This window comes from Puntigrus tetrazona, chromosome 2 (assembly GCF_018831695.1).
Source record: "Puntigrus tetrazona isolate hp1 chromosome 2, ASM1883169v1, whole genome shotgun sequence".
Lineage (NCBI taxonomy): Eukaryota > Metazoa > Chordata > Actinopteri > Cypriniformes > Cyprinidae > Puntigrus > Puntigrus tetrazona.
Window position 1 is genome coordinate 21455270 of NC_056700.1, and position 19316 is coordinate 21474585.

Sequence of the window (19316 nt, forward strand, 5' to 3'; positions counted from 1 at the left end):
GTATACTGTTTATACTTTAGCGAATTTGTAGGCGGACAAAAAAAAATACCACATGTCCTTACTACCCGAAGATGCCAGCCAATCAGATTACAGCCTGTCTGACCAAGTAAGTGCCTCTTTCAATTTTTGTGCAATATGTCTCAGACGGTCAGGGAAGGGACTTGGTCCTCAGGCGTGTCATTTGATGAGACTAGGGCAGCCCTGCGACACCGCTGTCAGATGAAGAGCGACCCACAGACATCACTGCTGGTGTATGTGTAGTGAAGATGAAACGCAGGGTTCGGTGGACGCACAACAAAGCCCAGATCACAGCAGAGTAATGGCCAGAGTAAAGCACCTGGAGTCGAAACACCGATGAGACGGAGAAAAGCAGCCCTTCGCATATGAAAATCTGAATGATGAAGCAATAAAGCAGCTTTACGATGTAGGCGGATTTTGGTTTTTGCTACTCTGGTGCTGAACTGAACACAGAACAGCAGTAAAGGTCTCTGCTGGTAATGACGCAGAACAGCAATGGCTTGAGGATGTCAGAACAGATGGTGTTCTCGTCGGTTGCAGAGTAGCGCTCTGTCAAACGTATACACCAACATCGTATACAAGCGTATGATGACACAAACACTGTTGTCTATTCACATTGTGCATGGTCTCTCTGATAATCATGTTTTGTTGGTGTTTTGTTTTGGTTCTAGCACCCTGTTCAGAGGTGTGGGGTTGGTTAGATTTTTTAATTGTTTTTTTAAAAGGTCTCTTTTCACACACACACACACACACACACACACACACACATTTTGAATGTTCTGCATCATTAATCTGGTCTTCATTCTCATGTGATCCTTCAGAAATCATTCTAATATGCTGGCATGGTAATATAGGCTATTATCAGTTGTGCTGCTTAACAGTTTTCTTTTTGATTAATGGAAAGTTTTTTAGAACTTTATTTGAAATATAAATGTCTTTACTTTTCAATTCAATTCAATGCATCCTCACTGAATAAAGAGGACATTTGCATGGAACATATGAACATAGCATTTTGAAAAAATGGGTTGTACAAATATTATGAATACATTTTAAGTATTGAATTCATAGATTAAATTAATTAAAAGCCATTATATTTACTTAACACATTTAACACAATTAACACAATTTTTTATCCTTCTGTTCTGTGTGATTACAAATTTTTACCTGATTTATTTAATATGTAGTAATTTAACTACATTTATTTAATTTAATTATTTACATTTATATTTAAAATTTATATAAATTCTAGTACAATTTAGAATTTTTTGTTATGTACATATTTGTATAAAGTAGTTGATTTTTAATTATTAGTCATTTATTTATGCAAAAAGTTATATTTTGTTGATTTTGTATATGTTACACATCAATATGCATACAACAGGAACATAACACTCATCGCTGGGTTTACTGGCATGCAAACCCACCCGATGGATAGTTAAACAGTTAAAACAGATGGATAGTTAAGTTCCACTAGATGATAAAAACACAAATGTCCTTGTACTGGGCCTTCATCAGTGTTAACGTTCAGTATAACCATTCCCTCTTAAACACTGTCATGTGAGCCATTATCCTTATTATAACTCATCGAGCAAAATGGATCTGCTCAGCAGATGAGAGTATTTTCTTAAGGGTAAAGTTGGGTTAACAAGGCCTTGATGCCCATTTGTGATTCTCGGGTGAGGATTCCTGCCATTGTCTATTTGCATGTGCTTTTAGCACTCGGTTCACTTAAGCCAAGGAATTATGCTAATCAGATAATGGTGCAAACACAGCCTCGAAAATGGTGCTGATAGCGGTTTGCACTGGACTGTTCTGCAGGTTACAGGATGGTTCTGAACTGTAAGAGGCCAGTGCTAAAATAATACTTATAATAACAATAATTGAATTAAACTTTATAATGAATTCAGGATAAAAAATATGTATATCTTGCATCAAAGAGTATGTAAATAATGGAAAAATATTTGTATTTCATTTGAATACATTGAGATGAATAAAATTGTGCTGCCACGCTTGAATATACAACACTGAGAAGTTTAAAATGATTGTACCTTGCACAATAAAACTTGCTTAGTGAGATATAGAGCTGTTGTGTCAGTTTGACTTACAGCTGAAGTGCTTCTCATCTTTAATCCTGTTAATTTAGACGGCTGTGAAATAGCTTCGGCTCTTTTGCATTATTAGCGTTTATCCTTTGTGCGACTCTGTCGGTGTTGCCAGATCTCACAGGCAAAACATGCAACCTGTTCTGACAACACAATCTCAAAATAAGCCTCCCTAAAACATGGCTAAATTGACTAAATACGTTTGCCCTTTCAGGAGGGAATTGCTTTATTTAATCTGATTTATTTTAGCATTTGCACCCTCTATAAATCAAGATTTTGATCCTACTTTATACTGGGTGGCCTTAACTACTTACATCAAAAAATAAGTATAATTTACTTATTGTGTTCATATTGTATTACAAAATACTTCTGCTGCTATACTGTTATGGTTAAGGTTAGGGACAGGTTTGGTGGTATGGGTAGGTTTAAGGGTGGGTTAAGGTGTAAGGGATGGGTTAACAGTGAAATTATAAATGTAATACAAAAATTAACTACAGATGTAATTACATGCAGAAATTTAAATATTAAGTACAATGTAAAAACACGTATGTACACAATAAGTGCATTTTACTAAATTATTAATTTAAATGTAACTACATAGTAGTCAAGACCACCTAATATAAAAAGTGGGACCAATTTTTTTTTTATTTGTAACACTGCAGAATAACTTTAATAAAGTGCTGACCTTGTTTCTTAGTTATATCCTTTACCTTGTGCCAGTCAGCTGTGCAAGTAATATATTTTCTGTATAGTTTAATGTCTACATGGATCTGTAAATCAGTTATTAAATTGCAAGTGCAAAAATATGGATTACCTGAGTTCACATACTTTTAAATGACTTAATTACAAGCCTAAAGTTGCTTAAAAACGAGAAAACAGTGCAAGGAGAGGACGTAAACAGCGCCATCTAATGGTGACCAGGCACAAATGATTTCTCTGGCACAGTGGATCTGTATAGCAATAGTCCGATCTCTGCTGATATTTTTGTCTGAACATGTGTGTTTTGTGTTTTAGAGATAGTAAGAGCCATGACGCATGTCATTAACCATGGCATGTCCATGTACTGGGGCACATCACGCTGGTCAGCGATGGAGATCATGGTGAGTATAGAGAGGAAAAACTTTAAAGTTGACCAAATTTAATCTGTTTTTAGGGATTTTAGAATTTATCCATTTTTAATTCCATTAAAAAAAATACATTTAAAAAATATATAAGATTAAACTAAATAATGTAAAAAAGTTTCAAGGATGCTAAGATATATTTAATTGACAACAACACGAAAATATTCTTTATTCATGAACTATATTAACATGATTCTTTTCTCTTTCTCTCCCTGTAGGAGGCGTATTCTGTAGCGAGGCAGTTTAATCTGATTCCTCCTGTGTGTGAACAGGCTGAATATCATTTATTCCAGAGGGATAAAGTGGAAATGCAGTTGCCAGAGCTTTACCATAAGATTGGTAATAACAAACACATATTGTATATACACATGAACACACATAATTAAAATTTGATCTGAAACAGCCTAAAAACCTTGCACTGCAGGTGTTGGAGTGGTTTCCTGGTCTCCTCTAGCCTGCGGCATCATCACAGGGAAATATGAAAACGGCATCCCAGAATCCTCTAGGGCCTCTTTGAAGGTACTTTAAAGGAGTAGTTCAGGCAAAAATTAAAATGTGCTGAAAACGTGCTCACCCTCAGGCCATCCAAGATGTTGTTGAGTTGATTTCTTCATTAGAATAGATTTGGAGAAATTAAGCATTATCTTCTGCAGTGCATGGGTGCCGACACTAATATAACAATAATCAACGAGTAATCCTCAAAACTCCAGTCCACCATTGAACATCTTGTGATGTGAGAAGCTCAGTGTTTGTAAGAAACACATCCATCAAGGCATTTTAAATTTAAATAGTTGCTTCTAGTCAATAAACAGTTTGGACTCGCATTCTGATGGCACCCATTCACTACAGAGCATTAATGAACAAATGATCTACAATGCTTATTTTTGGGCAAACTATTCGTTTAAAATGGTCTGTCATGATGTTTATTCAGCTGAAATAGTGCCAGATTTCTGTACAGAAACACCCATACTTAATCAGAAGAAATAGGACAATCTGACAGTGGATAAGGTGATTGAGGAGCTCATATAGATTACACCTTCAGCAAGTATACAGTGATGAGGGTACAGGGGAGGTTTTCTGCGCTTGTCTCACTCACTCACTCACTCACTCACTCACTCACTCACTCTCTCTCTCTCTCTCTCTCTCTCTCTCTCTCTCTCTCTCTCTCTCTCTCTCTCTATCTCTCTCTCTCTGCAGTCGTACCAGTGGTTGAAGGAGAAGATTCTGAGTGAGGATGGCAGAAAGCAGCAGGCGAAGCTTAAGGAATTGACCCACATAGCTGAGAGGCTCAGCTGTACCCTGCCACAACTTGCCATCGGTAGGTCAAAAGAACTTTTTTACTTAAACTGTCACGAAGTGTCACATATCATCGCTGCCATAGCGACTCAACTGTTCTGTCACTGTTTACGTAGAGTAAAATACAGAATTTATGCTTTTATGCACAAACTTTGATATTAATCTACAGGTCTTTAAAGTCACCGATTCTGAGGGTTTAAAAAGATTACATACTCAATGAAAAACAAAATGGGCATTGTTAGTCTATTTGGAAATATATTTATGGAAAACACATATATCACAGTTAAATAAATGGAGTATAGCAATTTAGAGTAATACTGTATTAGAAAATGTTTAGTTTTTACTTTTTTTGTTTATTTAATAATAAATATAAAGAAATAGTTTGTATGCATTTTTTCATTAATTTATTAAATAATCAATATTATTTTTTAAAATATTATTAAAAATAATACAAATTAAGGGATAGTGTTTGTATGAATTGTGTTAATTTTATTGAGTATTTTTATTTAAATTTGACAAAATTAAAGTTTGTATATAGTTTGTAATTAGTTACAACATATTTTTTTATTAATTGTACTTTCTTGTGTTTTTTTTTCAATGTAAAACATTCGATAAAAAATATTGCTAGGCAATGACTAATCGACATCCAAAATAAAAGTTACACACACATATATTATTTAGAAAATATTTACATGTATTTACATGCATAAATTTATATTCATATAATGTCTTGTATAATATATAAATATATTTAATATATAAGCATACCATATTTTTCTTAAATATATACGTGCATGTATTTGTTAAAAAAATACAGTTAAATACTGTAAAAGAAATAAATAAATAAAAAGCAATGTCTAAGCCGTCTGCAGCACCCGTTTGGAATCCTAACACTTCGTTTGAGATTCCCATGATTCACTGGCTTGAAACTTTCATATATGTAGGAATAAATGACAGATTCCTCATAAATCTATTCCCTGTGTTCCTCTGTAGCCTGGTGCCTCCGTAATGAAGGAGTGAGTTCTGTTCTCCTGGGGACCTCCAACCCTGCACAGCTCACTGAGAACCTGGGGGCGATACAGGCAAGAGATTTATCAAAACATCTCAGACACACTCGCAAACTGCCATCCCACAAATCCTGGTGGCCTGTTACAGCTCTGTGCTTTTATCTCTTAACACCTATCTTCTGAATCTCACATGGTTAATTTACATTTAAAACCTTAAAAAACGGGGTATTGCTTGATGTTATATTTATGCGCCAAGGCAAAATTTCACACACTGATGATAAGAGATCCAGCTAGGATCAACCAGCTTCAGATAAAGTTGGTTTTGCAGTTTCTAGCTTGACGAAATGGTTGGACTAGCATTTAGACATAGTCTTTCTAAACTAGGGGGCCTCAGAAAACCTCTGAGGGGCTACAAGATGACTTAAAAATATTTCGATTAAGCAAGCATTCAAAATACAATGCAAAACGCTTTTCTAGTTTAGATGTTTGTTGTCTTGTTTTCAGCCAAAATATCTAAAATTAAGTGAAATGTTAAAAAAAAGCCAAAATGAAGTAAGTTTTTAAGCAAAAAATATGCCAATGAGGTAAGCAAAATAACCTTGTTTTCTGTTTAAAATAAGATTATTTTGCTAACCCTATTGACAGATAATTTAGCTTGTTACAAGCAAAAACTTACTTAATTTTTACTTCTCTAGAAAATCCTTCTTTATTTAGGATTTTTTTAATATTTTGGCTGGAAACAAATAGAAAAAAACATTTTGCAGTGTAAGCTAAAACAACCAAAAATCATTATAATTCTACTTTGCATTCATCCCATGTTTTTTTTAATAATTAGATCTATGTTCTCGCTGACAGGTTCTTCCAAAGATCACCGCTCACGTGGCCTCGGACATCGACAAAATCCTGGGTAACCGTCCCCACAGTAAGAAGGACTACCATCACTAGGCCTTTCTGTGAACCTGTAAGCCTTGAGACTCAGGATCCCGTGCCAGCCCTCTCGTGTCGGCGGGTGTCCACAGTGTGTGATTCCCACCATTGTGTGTCTGTGTCAACTTCTCCTGCAGAGAGCCATCGTTACTGTTACAGTAGAAATGCTAAAGTGTTATGCATGCTTCTGTTCGACCTATACCTGAGCTCAATGTTGCATTAAGATCTCCGTGGAGACACACCTGCCTGTGAAGCACAGAAGCTCCTGGACTCCCTCGTCTGTGGGGTTTGTATTCAGCTGTCATAACCCATATGTGCCAAAGTGAACATGGACTTGACCCTTGACCTCCAGACATGCATTCTGAAAAGGGGTGAATGACAGGCCCTCGTGAATGGCCCCCCGATTATGGTCTATAATACATAAAGTAAAGAAACGCACTGCATATCATTTTGAGAATGTATGAACTAGGAACTGTGACGTATGGCAGAGCAGCATGTGTACATCGGTAAAAATGTGTTGGATTAAAAAGCCATCAACAGCAAAGCGGGCTGTTATTGTGTTTAAATGTTCTCCAAAAAGTTTAACATCTTTAAACGACTGTTTATGTGTGTTTCCCTGCGATTTGTGTCACGTCTGATACGTTCAACAATTTCTTACTTCTCCATTGTTTTCATTGTACATTATAAAAAAAAGTAGTTTGTTCAAATGCTTATCCAGTGTTACACTGGTTAAAGATTTAAATGCTTGCTGCTGTATTTGGCAACTTTTGAACTGCTAAGCAGTACATACAGTACAGTCCCGAGAGTGACAGAAATGCACAACTACTAAAAGCAACTAGTTCGTGACCATAAAAAAAGGGGTCAAAATGTTTACAGACTTGAAAATGAAGAAGCTGTTAATTAATGCATTGTGCAGAGTGCTTTTAACATTAAAATAAAAATGTGCATCTCCAGTTTGTGGTGTTTTGTTAGATTTAAATAACTATTTGAAGTTATTTCGCTGCATTCTACAAAACGTTGCTTGGAAACAAAATAACCTGAAAAGTGTGGGCTACAGTTAAAAAATTAAAACGAAACATAACTAATTTAAAAAGTAGACAAACTAGGCCATGACTGAACGACTAAGAAAACTAGGTCACACGAGGCAGCAAAAATACTGCGTAACATAAACATTACCTTCTTTCTCCATAGAAACTACATCCCGCCCTTAATGAATTAAGCACCGCCCACTGATATCTTCTATTGGATTAACTCTCTGTCAATTTTAAAATTCCGTTTTTTCATTGGCTCTTCACCTCTCGTCAACTTATTTCGATTCCATACGCGCCAAACATTGTAGGCCGTGACATACTTAACGCAAATACTTCGAACCGACACTGTTTATGTCCACCGATAAATGAAAAATCCAGTTTGTTTGTAAGCAAAAGTGTGTTTTGTTAGTTATTGTTCAATCTAGCCGTCTAAAAGGAAAGAAGAACACCCCTCTCTCTGTCTCCAAGGCAGCAGGCAGTAAACTGAAAGGACAGCAAGTGTGTTGTTGAAACAAGCAGTGTGCTGGGTGAGTCGCGCTCTTTGTAATAATAATAATAATACTAATAATGTGTTAATTTGCTATGCGATACATATGAGCAAAGCTTGAAAAGCTTGTCTGGAAAACAATTGGTTAGAGTTTTATTTAAGACTGTCCACTTTGATTTAAAGCGCATCAGCGATGTGGCTGATGCACGGCCGGAGGAGCAGCCCCAGGGGCGACAGTGTTTGCGTTGCTGTTGATGACTGCAGTATCACCAGCGTGATGAAGACCGACTCCTTCTGCATGAACCAGTCCTTCCCCTCCGCGCGGAACTGCACTCTCAACCGCGTGGACGCATCAGGTGGACCAGACCGCTTTCACTCCTGTGCCACAATGCGTGGACACTGAAGAGATACCAAATGTTACATGATAATACGAAACGATAACGACGAAGCTTATGAAAACCACAACAATGCAGCATACAGTTGTTGACAATAGAATGGTACCACATGGGAGATCGCTTAAGAAGTTGTTACCAAATCTATTTCCAAAATATCGAAAATATATGGTTATTCAGCAGTTGGTGCTTGCTGAAGCAGATTGTTTTCTGCAATAGTTTGTCCAGAACAGATGATTGAGTTACTTTTGTCTACTTTCATTTTGTTCAAAACTTGTATGAGTTGCATGTCCTGTGATTTTGATAGTTTTAGTTTTTAATGCATTATTTATTGCATATTAAGTAGTGTTATTGTGAAATGATATTGGAAATTAGAATATATATGTATATATACTAAATACAATTCCTGTGATGGCAAAACATGCTATTTCCTATTAAATGTTCAATATTGATAAATGTATTGTTACATTATAAGATCTTTTAAAATGCTGTTTTTTGGGGGGAAACTTAAAAAAACTAATTTAATGAATAGATAATTTAGAAGAGCAGTATCTGTCTGAAATATTTTATTTTTATTAAATATTTCTTCAATTTCATGTTTTATCTTTTCAAAAAATTCCCTCTTTACAATGGTTTGGGAAATGAATGACAAGGAGTTATTGATTTTTACTCGGGTTGTTTTCTGACAGGTGATTCTCACGTTGGTTCATCAGTGGCGGTGAGGAATCTTCAGATCTCTGATCTGCATGGCTCCCATCCTGTGTCTCCGTCATCGAATCATGGTTCTCCAGTATTGGAGAGCTCTCTGCTCAGACAGCTCATGTGTACTGCTCCAGAAAAAAGAGGCACAGCTCTCACCATCAACCCTAATAAAGCTGTCGTGTCCATTAATTGCACCACGTTACAGGTATTGGATAACCGTTCTCATCGAAGGCCACATTACACATTATTTTGGTAGTGGGGATTCTTTACCAGTACTTTTAGCTGCACACCTATCATTTGGATTGAGTTATTTCAATTATTCATTATTTATTCATGCCATCTCTTTTTTGCAAGGTTTTGGATGCAAATGAACATGCTTGTAAGTTGTTTGAGTGTGGATACAGTGATTTGATCAGCCGGAAGCTGACTTCTCTCTTAAGAGCCAATCAGATGCTAGAGGAGGTCCTGAAGGAAGAGACTCTGGATTCTGACGGAAACCTAGTTCCTATTTCTGCAAAAGTGGTACGACAGACTGTGGTTAATTAAACAGCAATTCACTTATCTGCCGCTAAATTATTTCATGAGTCGTGAATATTTAATTTCTTCCACGCTGCATGTTTTGCCCATGACTCTGATCTCTGCTTTCCTGTGCTGGATGCGAGCGAGCATCATTAATTAAAGCACGGCTCTGGATCATTCTCTCCACAGGTGAGCGCAGTGAGTTTGACAGGAGCTGAGTTTCCTGTGTCTGTGTGGCTTCAGATACCAGATCAGCCGCAGCAAAACCTAGAGCTCCTGCTGGAGCGAGTGGAGAGAATCACAGCACACGTGACGTTCACTCAAAATGTGAGACTCACTCCCTTGCAGATAATTGTGCACTGAAAGGTTAACCTTATGTATCAAGTTAAGCATTTGTAAGCAATATTATACTATAAAAATCAACCATGTAACTGCTGTTTTCAAAAGGTCAATAAGATCAGCATATTAGAATGATTTCTGAAAGATCATGAGACGCTGAAAACTGGCATAATGGCTGCTGAAAAATCAGCCTGTCTATCACAGGATTAAATTACATTGTAAAATATATTAAACTAGAGAACAGATCTTTTCAATTGTAATTATTCCAAAATATCTATATAATATAAATGCAGCCTTTTCAAAAACATTAAAAAAAAATCTTACTGACCCCAATTTTTTAAACGGTAGTTTACTTTTAAAGAAGTGTTTGTAAAGTTGTTGCTCAGTTGGCCAGAAAACTTTTAGCGCTGCCTTTTCTTTTTCCTCAGGGCGGAATCCTTAGTTGTGATGGCACTTTTGCCCATCTTTATGGTTACCACTCTGCTGAGGAGATGACTGGTCTGTCAATCATGTCTCTGATGCCTTCACTACAGATCCCCTTCCATTGCAGGACTCCCAAGGTCACAATAATGCCTCTAGAATTCCTTAAGCAAGCATGTGGCATTTTAGCAGTTTTGTTTGTCATGAAAATGTCACGCACTGTACAGCAAAAATAACTGACAGGCTTTTTTCTATCTATCTATCTATCTATCTATCTATCTATCTATCTATCTATCTATCTATCTATCTATCTATCTATCTATCTGTCTATAATATGAGCCTGTTTTATTTATATATATATATATATATATATATATATATATATATATATATATATATATATATATATATATATATATATATATAAAATAATAATAATAAAAAATATACTTTTTTTATATATAAATGTGTGTATATATATATAATAGTCAACTGCCTGTGCACCTTCACACAGCTTGTTTCTTCACCTTTGTGATTCAGGTGTTGCGTGTTCAGAGATTGCACGTGCAGGCCAGGTCTGGTTTGGTGGTGCCAGCATGTGTCCGTCTCCAGGCGGCTGTTTCCTGCGGAAGATCACCGCTGCACATTAAAGGATCGGCACATCCAGAACCTACTGATGGTTCACTTACAAGTTTGCGACAGGCAAACCAAACTAATTCAGGTCAGTCCTCATCCGTTCACTGCAGTGCGTGCAGTTTTATAACTTGTGTATATATATGTTGCTTCAGGAGAAAAAAGTCAAAATGCAGTGTAACTGTGTATCAGATTTCTGTATCTGTGGAGATTTATTTACAGCCCAGAGCCACAAGTTAAAGTGACTTTCCAATATTTGCTCTTGCGTCGAGAAAATCTGTTTTTGCTGAGTTTCTTGTTGGTATTTGTCCAATGTAATTGGCTTAGTTGCCAATCAATTAAATTAGATGTCGTTTAAATTTCTATCGACTTTGAGTGTGATGATTGCAGTGTAGTCTTGTTCTGCAGGTGGTGTCCTGTCCCCCAGCGCAGATGTGCTGTACTCTGGGTCGGTGTGTGTGTTTGCTCCCAGTAGCTGCCTCCTGACACTTCAGCCCAACGGCACCATTCACAGCCTCAACAACCCCTTCAGCTCTCTGCTGCTCGGCTACAACAGCAGTCAGCTGCTCGGAAAGGTAGAGATGCTATGAAACGTTCTCTACGTTTGTTCAACTCGCTTTTAATAAAGTTTTAGTTGGTCTAATTCCAATTATCTAGCCTAACCAGTGTTATTAATGTAACGTTATAGTTTTTAATTAAGCTTTTTCGGTTTATTTTAATGGAATGTCTAAGTACTTTTGTTGAGTGCTTTAGTTTCAAAGTTTAATTTTAATTATTTTTATAATATTTGTTTTTATTTCAGCTGACAAAAATGTTAGAATAGATTTAGAATCCGGTGTTTCCAAGCTAGTTCACATGCTAACAGCAGGTCTATGCATCTGTGTGTAGAATGTCACATACCTGATACCGGCTTTTTATGAGCGAGTTCGTGCGGCAGACCAAAGCGACCACCCTACAGCTTATCCCCATGATACATCCAGCCCCTCTGACAGCTGCAAAGGTACGGATGTCATGTGCTTTAAAGATACACACTTTAGCTTGCGATTCTGCGCTAATGTTCCCTCACTTCCTGTCTGCCTATTTCTCAGACCCCTTTAGATGTTCCGCTAGTGCTAGCTGTTGCCCTGCTGATGCTACTGACATGCTCACAACTAAGGAAGATCAGGATACATGTAGTGAGTTCCTTCTCTTATAGCTCCATGCGTATGATATATTAAATTGTATTATGATATTGCTGTTACTTAAATTTAGTTTTTTTGCTGTATTTTTGTAGCAGCAGTAGGGGTGCAACGGATTGTAGTTGATCTATACCGGCCAGCCCCATGGTTCAGCATACACGTGATTCATGGATTAAGTTCAACCATCCTAGAGTTTACATATTCAATAATTTCAGACAATTTAGATGAAGTCGTTGAATTGGGATTCTCACCGTTTTTCACCCCCAGGGTCTCTTATAGAGACAACAGCCTAGAATTACCTTCTTCTATGTGGTCTGTTAATTAACAACACAGCTTTAACAAAGATGAGTCTGTATTTAACTCATGCAGTAAGCGTTATTGTTGTTTTACACTTTATTACATTTCTGCACCTGAATACTATTGTTACTGTCTTTATGTATCCTATAATTTTATGTTGTAGGCTGTACATTTATGCTTGTAATTTGTGCAGTTGTTCTTGTTGTATTATGCACTTTCTATACCCCAGCACAAACTACTATCTTAAATACTAAGTATTTAAGATTTTAGTTTTTAGTGATAATTAAAAGCAATTTTAATTTTTTTTTGCTAAACTGAAAAATGATCTAATCCGTGATTCAAAATCCATAGTATGTTCTGAACCTTGAGTTTTGTGATCCATTGCACCACTAAACAAGTTTGGGTTTTTTTTTTTTCCTTTTACATGCTGATTTTATAGTTAACTGGATGATATGTGCAGATCCAAACACAGTGCTTGCTGGTGACAGTGTGATGGTGCATATAGCCATGCGTAGGAGAGCAGGTCTTGGGAAAGGGAAAAGGATCTTCACTGGGACATGTGCTAAACTGGAGAAGAACGGCGTCCTATCAGTCATGACCTCTCCAGCTGTCACCTCCACACCACTGAATGGGTTAGATACTCAACTAAATCCTCATTTAATGTTTTTTTTTAACAACTTTTTATTAACAGTTTGAGTGAATTTGCATATCAGATTTATTTTTATTATTCCATAAATATTTTATTTAAATATATTGTTGCTTATTATTTGCTATTTAATTATTGCTTTTTTTTTTTTCTTCATTCTCCACTTAACCCAAAGGGATTTCTCTTTCTGTTCATAATGCACATTATAATTTTGGTTTGAATGTTGTTTTATTAGTTACTTTTTGTTTTTACAATTTTTATTTATTTTTTACATCAAATAAACTGAAATGATAAATGTTGCCTTGGCTATATGTTACAGATACAATATATGACAAGTGCAGATTGACTTCATGTACTCTCATTCTCTGTTCTCAGGTTAGATGAAACTACAGAGCTTTGTGAGCAGGTTGTGGATGTGACTGCTCGAGTCTCAGAGTCTGACTCTGCCAACTCCACCACCGCTCTGCTACAGACCTTTGCTCTGGTGGAGTCCCAGGAAGTCCACAAAACCTGCCCCTCCACTACTGTCTATCCTTATTGTGGCCCATCAGTGCAGATCTCTGGGCGAGATGCCTCCAAGGCTCCACACTCAAACCGTACAGAAGCTCCAGTAAAGTCCTGTGACTCTGTGCCACATTCAAAACCTCCCACAAAAGCCTGCCAGTGTTCAGAGAAAGCCCAGCTTCAGGACTCCAGCTTTGAGGTGATTTCTCTAGGCAGTGGGTCATCATCTGGGTTCTGTGAGCGGTTGGTGGGCGGCTCTGGTCCTGAAAAGTTAGATGAGTCTCAGCAAGGATGTCAACTAGCGGAATCGGGCAGCACCTTTCTGGATTTAAACTCCAATGGAGATGTCATTGTTCATGCCATGTCTGAGATGGACCTGAATGATAGTGTTGAGATTCAAAACTCAGATCTTAACCATTCGCTTACCTCATGTGACACCGCTGAGCTCCTGCGTACCCCTTCCCCCTTTGTTGTGGAGTCTGACCCTGAAGCAGAAGCTGAAATCTGCCCAGAGCAGGAGACAACACAAAAACCTGACCCATCAGCACAAGAGCGAGAACGACAAACAAGCCCTCAGCAGAAAGCTCAAGAGCAACTGCCGGAAAATCGTGTAATCAAACTTCGGGAACAGTGGAATTCCTTTTCGGAACATGTTGTCGGCCGTGTTCTGGATCTCCGTAAAGCTGGAATTCTGTTGCCAGGCGACACTCCGGCCACCTCCACTCCTAAGAAGGTGAAGGTGAACTCCTCCATTCCGGAGGGAAAGGTTCATGTGACCTGCTACAACAGAGAAGGAACACCAATCGGTATGACAACTGAGGCCCTGTAGTTCACCTGTTACAGTTATACTAGGGTCCAATAATAACCATATTGTAAACACATATTGATTACCAGATTAATGACTGTAATTACATATACACTGCAAATCAAATGTTTGAGATTAATGGAGTCTCCTTATGCTCATCAAGGCTGTATTTGATTGATCAAAAATACAGAAAAATCTGTTGTTTTTTTTGTTTCATAGAACAAAGTATTGCAACAGCACGACTAAGATTAAGAGACCGAATGTAAATTCTGGGAGATGTATTTCTTAAAAGTAATCCACCAGTGAGACAATAAAATCATTTAAACTCTAAATCAACATCTTTTATATCCATTTATTTATTTGACAAGTAGCCATGTAATAAGCTTGATAGTAGCCATTATCACAGAATAAACCCCTGTGATCCGAAACCCCTGTCCGGGTTTATGTTGTGGTAATCACTGTACGTTATCTCTTACTGTACTTTATTTTTCCATTTCAAACTGTGTACTCTTTCTGTACGCTAGATCTCAAAAGCATAATCCATCTCTTCAGCTGTACATTTATGATGTTTCAGTGCAGGAAGACAACTGATAAAGTGGTAATTTTGAGCGTCTCTTTCTCTCTCTGTGTGTAGAGGTGCAGTGTGATGTGCGCTGGGTGTCCCTGTCCAGCGGCAGCTCTCTGGTCTGTCTTTGGCTGAGTGGGAGTCATCTCCTGCTCCACCACCAGGAGGCGCCACAGAGCACAATGTCTCCCACAGTGAGGACAGGAGCCCCAGAACAGGAGACTTTTGCCTGCAGTCTCGCTGAGGTCATCTGTCCGAATGCTTTAAAACTGATCTCTTTAAAGGGAGAGTCCACCCAACATTTCTTTCCTCTGTGGAATACAAAAGAAGATATTTTAAGGAATCAAACCAAACTGGCCCAAAAATAAAGCATGGACAAAATGCAAAGAAAATAAATAGGAACTGAAATTGTTATGGTTAACAAAGTTGTTTAAAAAATCTTCTAGTGAGCTCCTCAGAAGAATGTAAATCATACATGTAACTTTAATGTCTGCATGTAAGGTAAAGCAGCAACCTTTCTTTCTCAATTTAGGCCATTCGTTCAGACGCCTTGCGCTCTTCTGTGGACTTGGAGCAGTCTGGAGCATGTGAGGGTTACTTTGAAGAAGACTATCGCCCGCTGCGCTCCATCGGAAAGGGAGCTTTCGGATTTGTCTGGCTCGCTGCTAGAAGGATAGATGAACAGGAAGTCAGTGACACTCTGTTCTGCACTCACTGCTGTTCATACACTCGTATTCATCCGGTTGCCAGATAATAACTTGATAACGGTGCCATCAGTTGTTCAAACTTTGGCCAGGGTTCTTAAAAGAGAATGTTTACACACTGAGTCAGTATCATTGATGTGGGGTGTATCCAGTCTTTTATGGACAATTATATGAGCTGCTGGAGAGATGTTGAATTTATTATCTCTCACTTCAATTTCAGGTGGTTGTGAAGTTTATTAGGAAAAGCGCAGTGGTGAGTGAATGCTGGGTGGATGATCCTGATCTCGGCCAGGTCAGTCAAGAACTGGCCATACTGGTTCGTCTGCAACACTCCAATATTGTGAAGGTACAAAAGAACTGCTTGAATTCTTATTAATAACTTTATAATCATTACATTAGGTTTCCTAGAGGCAAATGTTATCATTGAATGTCCATTTTTAATCTGTTCACATAATTTAAAACCTTGTACTATATTTTTACTGTACTATTTCTCATGTTAAAATACACTAAAATGCATATGTTTGGAGTCAAAAGCATTTGTTGTTGAAAAATGTATTCAGCATTAAATTGAAAACAAGGATATTTGATTTAAATGCTGCTCCTTTTGAATTAGCATAACATAATGATTTCTGGATAATCATTTAATCATTTAAAACAGTAAATGGCCGTTTTTAAATTGTAGTACTTTCCGAATATAACCGTTTTGTTGATCAAACAGCTTAATCAAAGCAGCCATGGTAATGTAAAAAAACTGAGCCCAAACGTTTGTATAATATATTTATAGTTATAATGTAGCATTGTCAAAATGGTAGTAGCAGCAGTAGTATGTTCACTATTTGTGTTTGAGCGCATTACTTTTTGTGCTTTAGGTTTTGGAGGTGTTTGAGAATGAGCGATTCTTCCAAATGGTCATGGAGAAACATGGGGATGGGCTTGACCTGTTTGAGTTCATCGACATGCAGCCGAGACTGGATGAGCCTCTAGCGAGCTACATCTTCAGACAGGTGAAAAGCAGACCGTGAAAACGGTTGAGATGTTGTAACTGGATCACTTTTTTCCTGATGTATATCTGTGTATTTTTTCTGTACTCAGTTGGTAGCTGCAGTGAGTTACCTGCGTGACAAAAGAGTGCTTCACAGGGACATAAAGGATGAAAACATAATCATAAACTCTAAATTCCATATCCGGCTGATTGACTTTGGCTCTGCTGCACTGCTGGAACCTGGAAAGCTCTTCTACACCTTCTGTGGCACTCTGGAGTACTGCTCCCCTGAGGTGCTTCAGGGAAACCCGTACGTATTGAAACATTACACAGCCCGTCTTAGTGCCATCTGTGCATGTGAGTTCAATAAGGACAGAATAGAGAAGGTCTGGGAAGGGTAACGTAAAGATTATATATTCATGTCTGTAAAATAAGCAACACATTAACTATGGTATGATCTTCATGAAGCACATACATGTGTAATGTTCATCAGATAAGGAGTTTCTTTGTTTTGCCTCAATAAAAATTTTGTGAGTAAGTTGACTTAGCATTGAAAGAGATCCAGCTTTCCAGATGGGGGTAGAAAGTACATTCCACCAGCCAGGAACTGTATAATGAGAATGCTTTGGAGAGTGATTTTGAGTCTCTCTGTAACCCCTTTCTTGCCGCATAGTTCTGTCATAGCTGTAGCTGATGTTCTCTAATCCATGCCGAGATGTCTGAAAGGCAGGTTGAAAAGAGAGGTACAGCTATGTGTCATCAGCACAGCAGTGGTAGGAGAAACAATGTGCCTGTATGATGGGACCCAGGAATGTAGTGTATGTGGAGAAGAGGAGGGGTCCAAGATCTGAACGTAGTGGGGAAATGGACTTGAATACCCAGTTCAACTGGGAAACATGCAGCATCACAATTAAAAAAGGTTGTGAAATGAAATGTTGACTTTAAGCCTTTGTAGGTGAATGTAAGGTTATACTTATACAGGTTAAATATAAGAATTGTATTTATTTATTTAGTGTATTTTATATTTTTGATGTATGTAGTTACGAGGGTCCAGAGCTGGAGATGTGGTCTCTAGGAGTGCTTTTATACACCCTACTCTTCAGTGAAAACCCCTTTTGCAGTGTGGAGGAAACCCTGCAGGCCCGGCTCAACCCTCCGTGCCAGATATCCACAGGTTTGCAGCTCTGCTTCACCACAGCCATGAAGACTGACTGGAGACGCATGACTAATTCGGCTGTGTTTTCCCTCCATCTATATATTTCAATCAAGATTCGTTAACTTGAGATACAAAATGAAGATCTAAAAAAAAAAAAAAACCCACAAACAAAAAAAACTTCAAGAGTTTATGCAATCTGTCGATGAGACATTAAAAACTTGTTTACTTTTAAATTACATTTTTGAGCCAACTGTATCTATTCGTTTTCATATTAACTGTTTTTTGAACAATTGCTCAAAAAATAAGACCTAGGACATACTTTTTAAAAATACTGTTTATTTCGGTTTAACCTGTTATTTTGTTCTTCTTTTAGAGTTGTATGCACTGCTTTCTGGTCTTTTGCACCCAGTTGTTGATCAGAGAATGACTCTAGAGGAGCTCTTGGAGTCGCAGTGGACTCAGCAACCCATAAATCTAGCAGAGTACTCATGGGGAGAGGTCTTTCCCTCCAGCAATGGTAAGAGCATTCATTTTTAAGTTATTTCATCCACTAAAATTTTTAATATTCAGCTCAAATACATTTTCAAATAATCAAATAATGTAGAGCTTCTTGCATCATACACTTTATCTCAGAATTCACAGAACATGTGGATCCCAGCTCATGTGCGCACAAGCCAGACATCCTCTACCTGGACCCTGAAAACAGCTTGAGCACCTTAGAGGACACTCCTTTAGAAGATGAAGATGAAGAGGAGGATGAGGAGCAGAGGAGAACAATGGCTGCGCTGCAGTCTGAGCTGCTGAAATATCTCACCGATGAGTGAGGAACGGTTGTGAAAGAAGCGCTAATGCGTTCTGCTCAACTAATTATGACATTAAATCTAATGTCACCATGAGCACTAATGCGCACAATCTCTGCAGAACTCTCCGTCCACCTGCCGCTCTTCTCCTTGATGATACCAGTCCGACCAAAGAGCAAAAGGAAAGTGTGACTGGGAAATGAAGCCATCTGTGTTGCTAAGAAACGGCTTTATCTTTGTGTCTGGTGAAGGAATAGGAGTGTATTTATCAATGTGTTTTTTCCTTACCTTTCATGGAGTTTTTAAAACATTGTATTCTTTGATGTGGAATGTGCTGTTTGTTGTAATACTATGGTGTTGAGTGCCAGGATTGTCCTGTTAAAACATGTGGCACATGCACTAGACCAGTATGAAGGTCACCCAGGCTTTAAAATGTTATTTATCCTTTAAAGCTTTAAAAGAATTTTAGCTTGCTTTTTTTTTTTTTTTTTTTTTTTTTACCTTTTTGAGGAATGAATATTTTAATTATTTTTAACATTTATTTATCCTAAGAATAAATTATTAGCATGATTTCTTTTGGTAATTTTGGTTTTATTTCAATTTATGCATAGGCTTTGTAAAGCCTCTATCAAATGTTAATGTCAATTAAATTCTTCAATAAAATATTTGCAGGTTATAATCACTC

General features: G+C 37.6%; 2 protein-coding genes across 3 annotated transcripts in view; both read left to right on the forward strand.

The window, feature by feature from the left end:
• kcnab1b (potassium voltage-gated channel subfamily A regulatory beta subunit 1b) overlaps positions 1-7424 on the forward strand; it is a 38868-nt gene extending 31444 nt beyond the window's left edge. Inside the window, exons 9-14 of the mRNA XM_043219271.1 lie at positions 3135-3220; positions 3460-3580; positions 3666-3760; positions 4439-4559; positions 5531-5619; positions 6400-7424. Of these exons, the coding sequence (XP_043075206.1) occupies positions 3135-3220; positions 3460-3580; positions 3666-3760; positions 4439-4559; positions 5531-5619; positions 6400-6489 (602 nt within the window). The 3' untranslated portion in view covers positions 6490-7424. The remainder of the gene's footprint in view (positions 1-3134; positions 3221-3459; positions 3581-3665; positions 3761-4438; positions 4560-5530; positions 5620-6399) is intronic.
• A 104-nt stretch (positions 7425-7528) lies between these two features.
• On the forward strand, positions 7529-19295 carry pask (PAS domain containing serine/threonine kinase). Of its 2 annotated transcripts, none has more exons than XM_043219247.1 (20): positions 7529-8029; positions 8173-8345; positions 9071-9288; positions 9438-9605; positions 9792-9929; positions 10370-10501; positions 10902-11082; positions 11403-11569; positions 11883-11994; positions 12083-12169; positions 12909-13101; positions 13491-14425; positions 15059-15234; positions 15522-15677; positions 15914-16039; positions 16563-16697; positions 16786-16985; positions 17716-17849; positions 18205-18348; positions 18465-19295. In XM_043219247.1, the coding sequence occupies exons 2-20, from the start codon at positions 8183-8185 to the stop codon at positions 18653-18655; spliced, it is 3756 nt and encodes a 1251-aa protein (XP_043075182.1). In that variant the 5' UTR covers positions 7529-8029; positions 8173-8182; the 3' UTR covers positions 18656-19295. The 2 variants fall into 2 exon arrangements, with proteins under 2 accessions (XP_043075182.1, XP_043075192.1); XM_043219257.1 differs by having other exon boundaries at positions 7530-8029; positions 12930-13101.
• Positions 19296-19316: the final 21 nt, after the last annotated feature.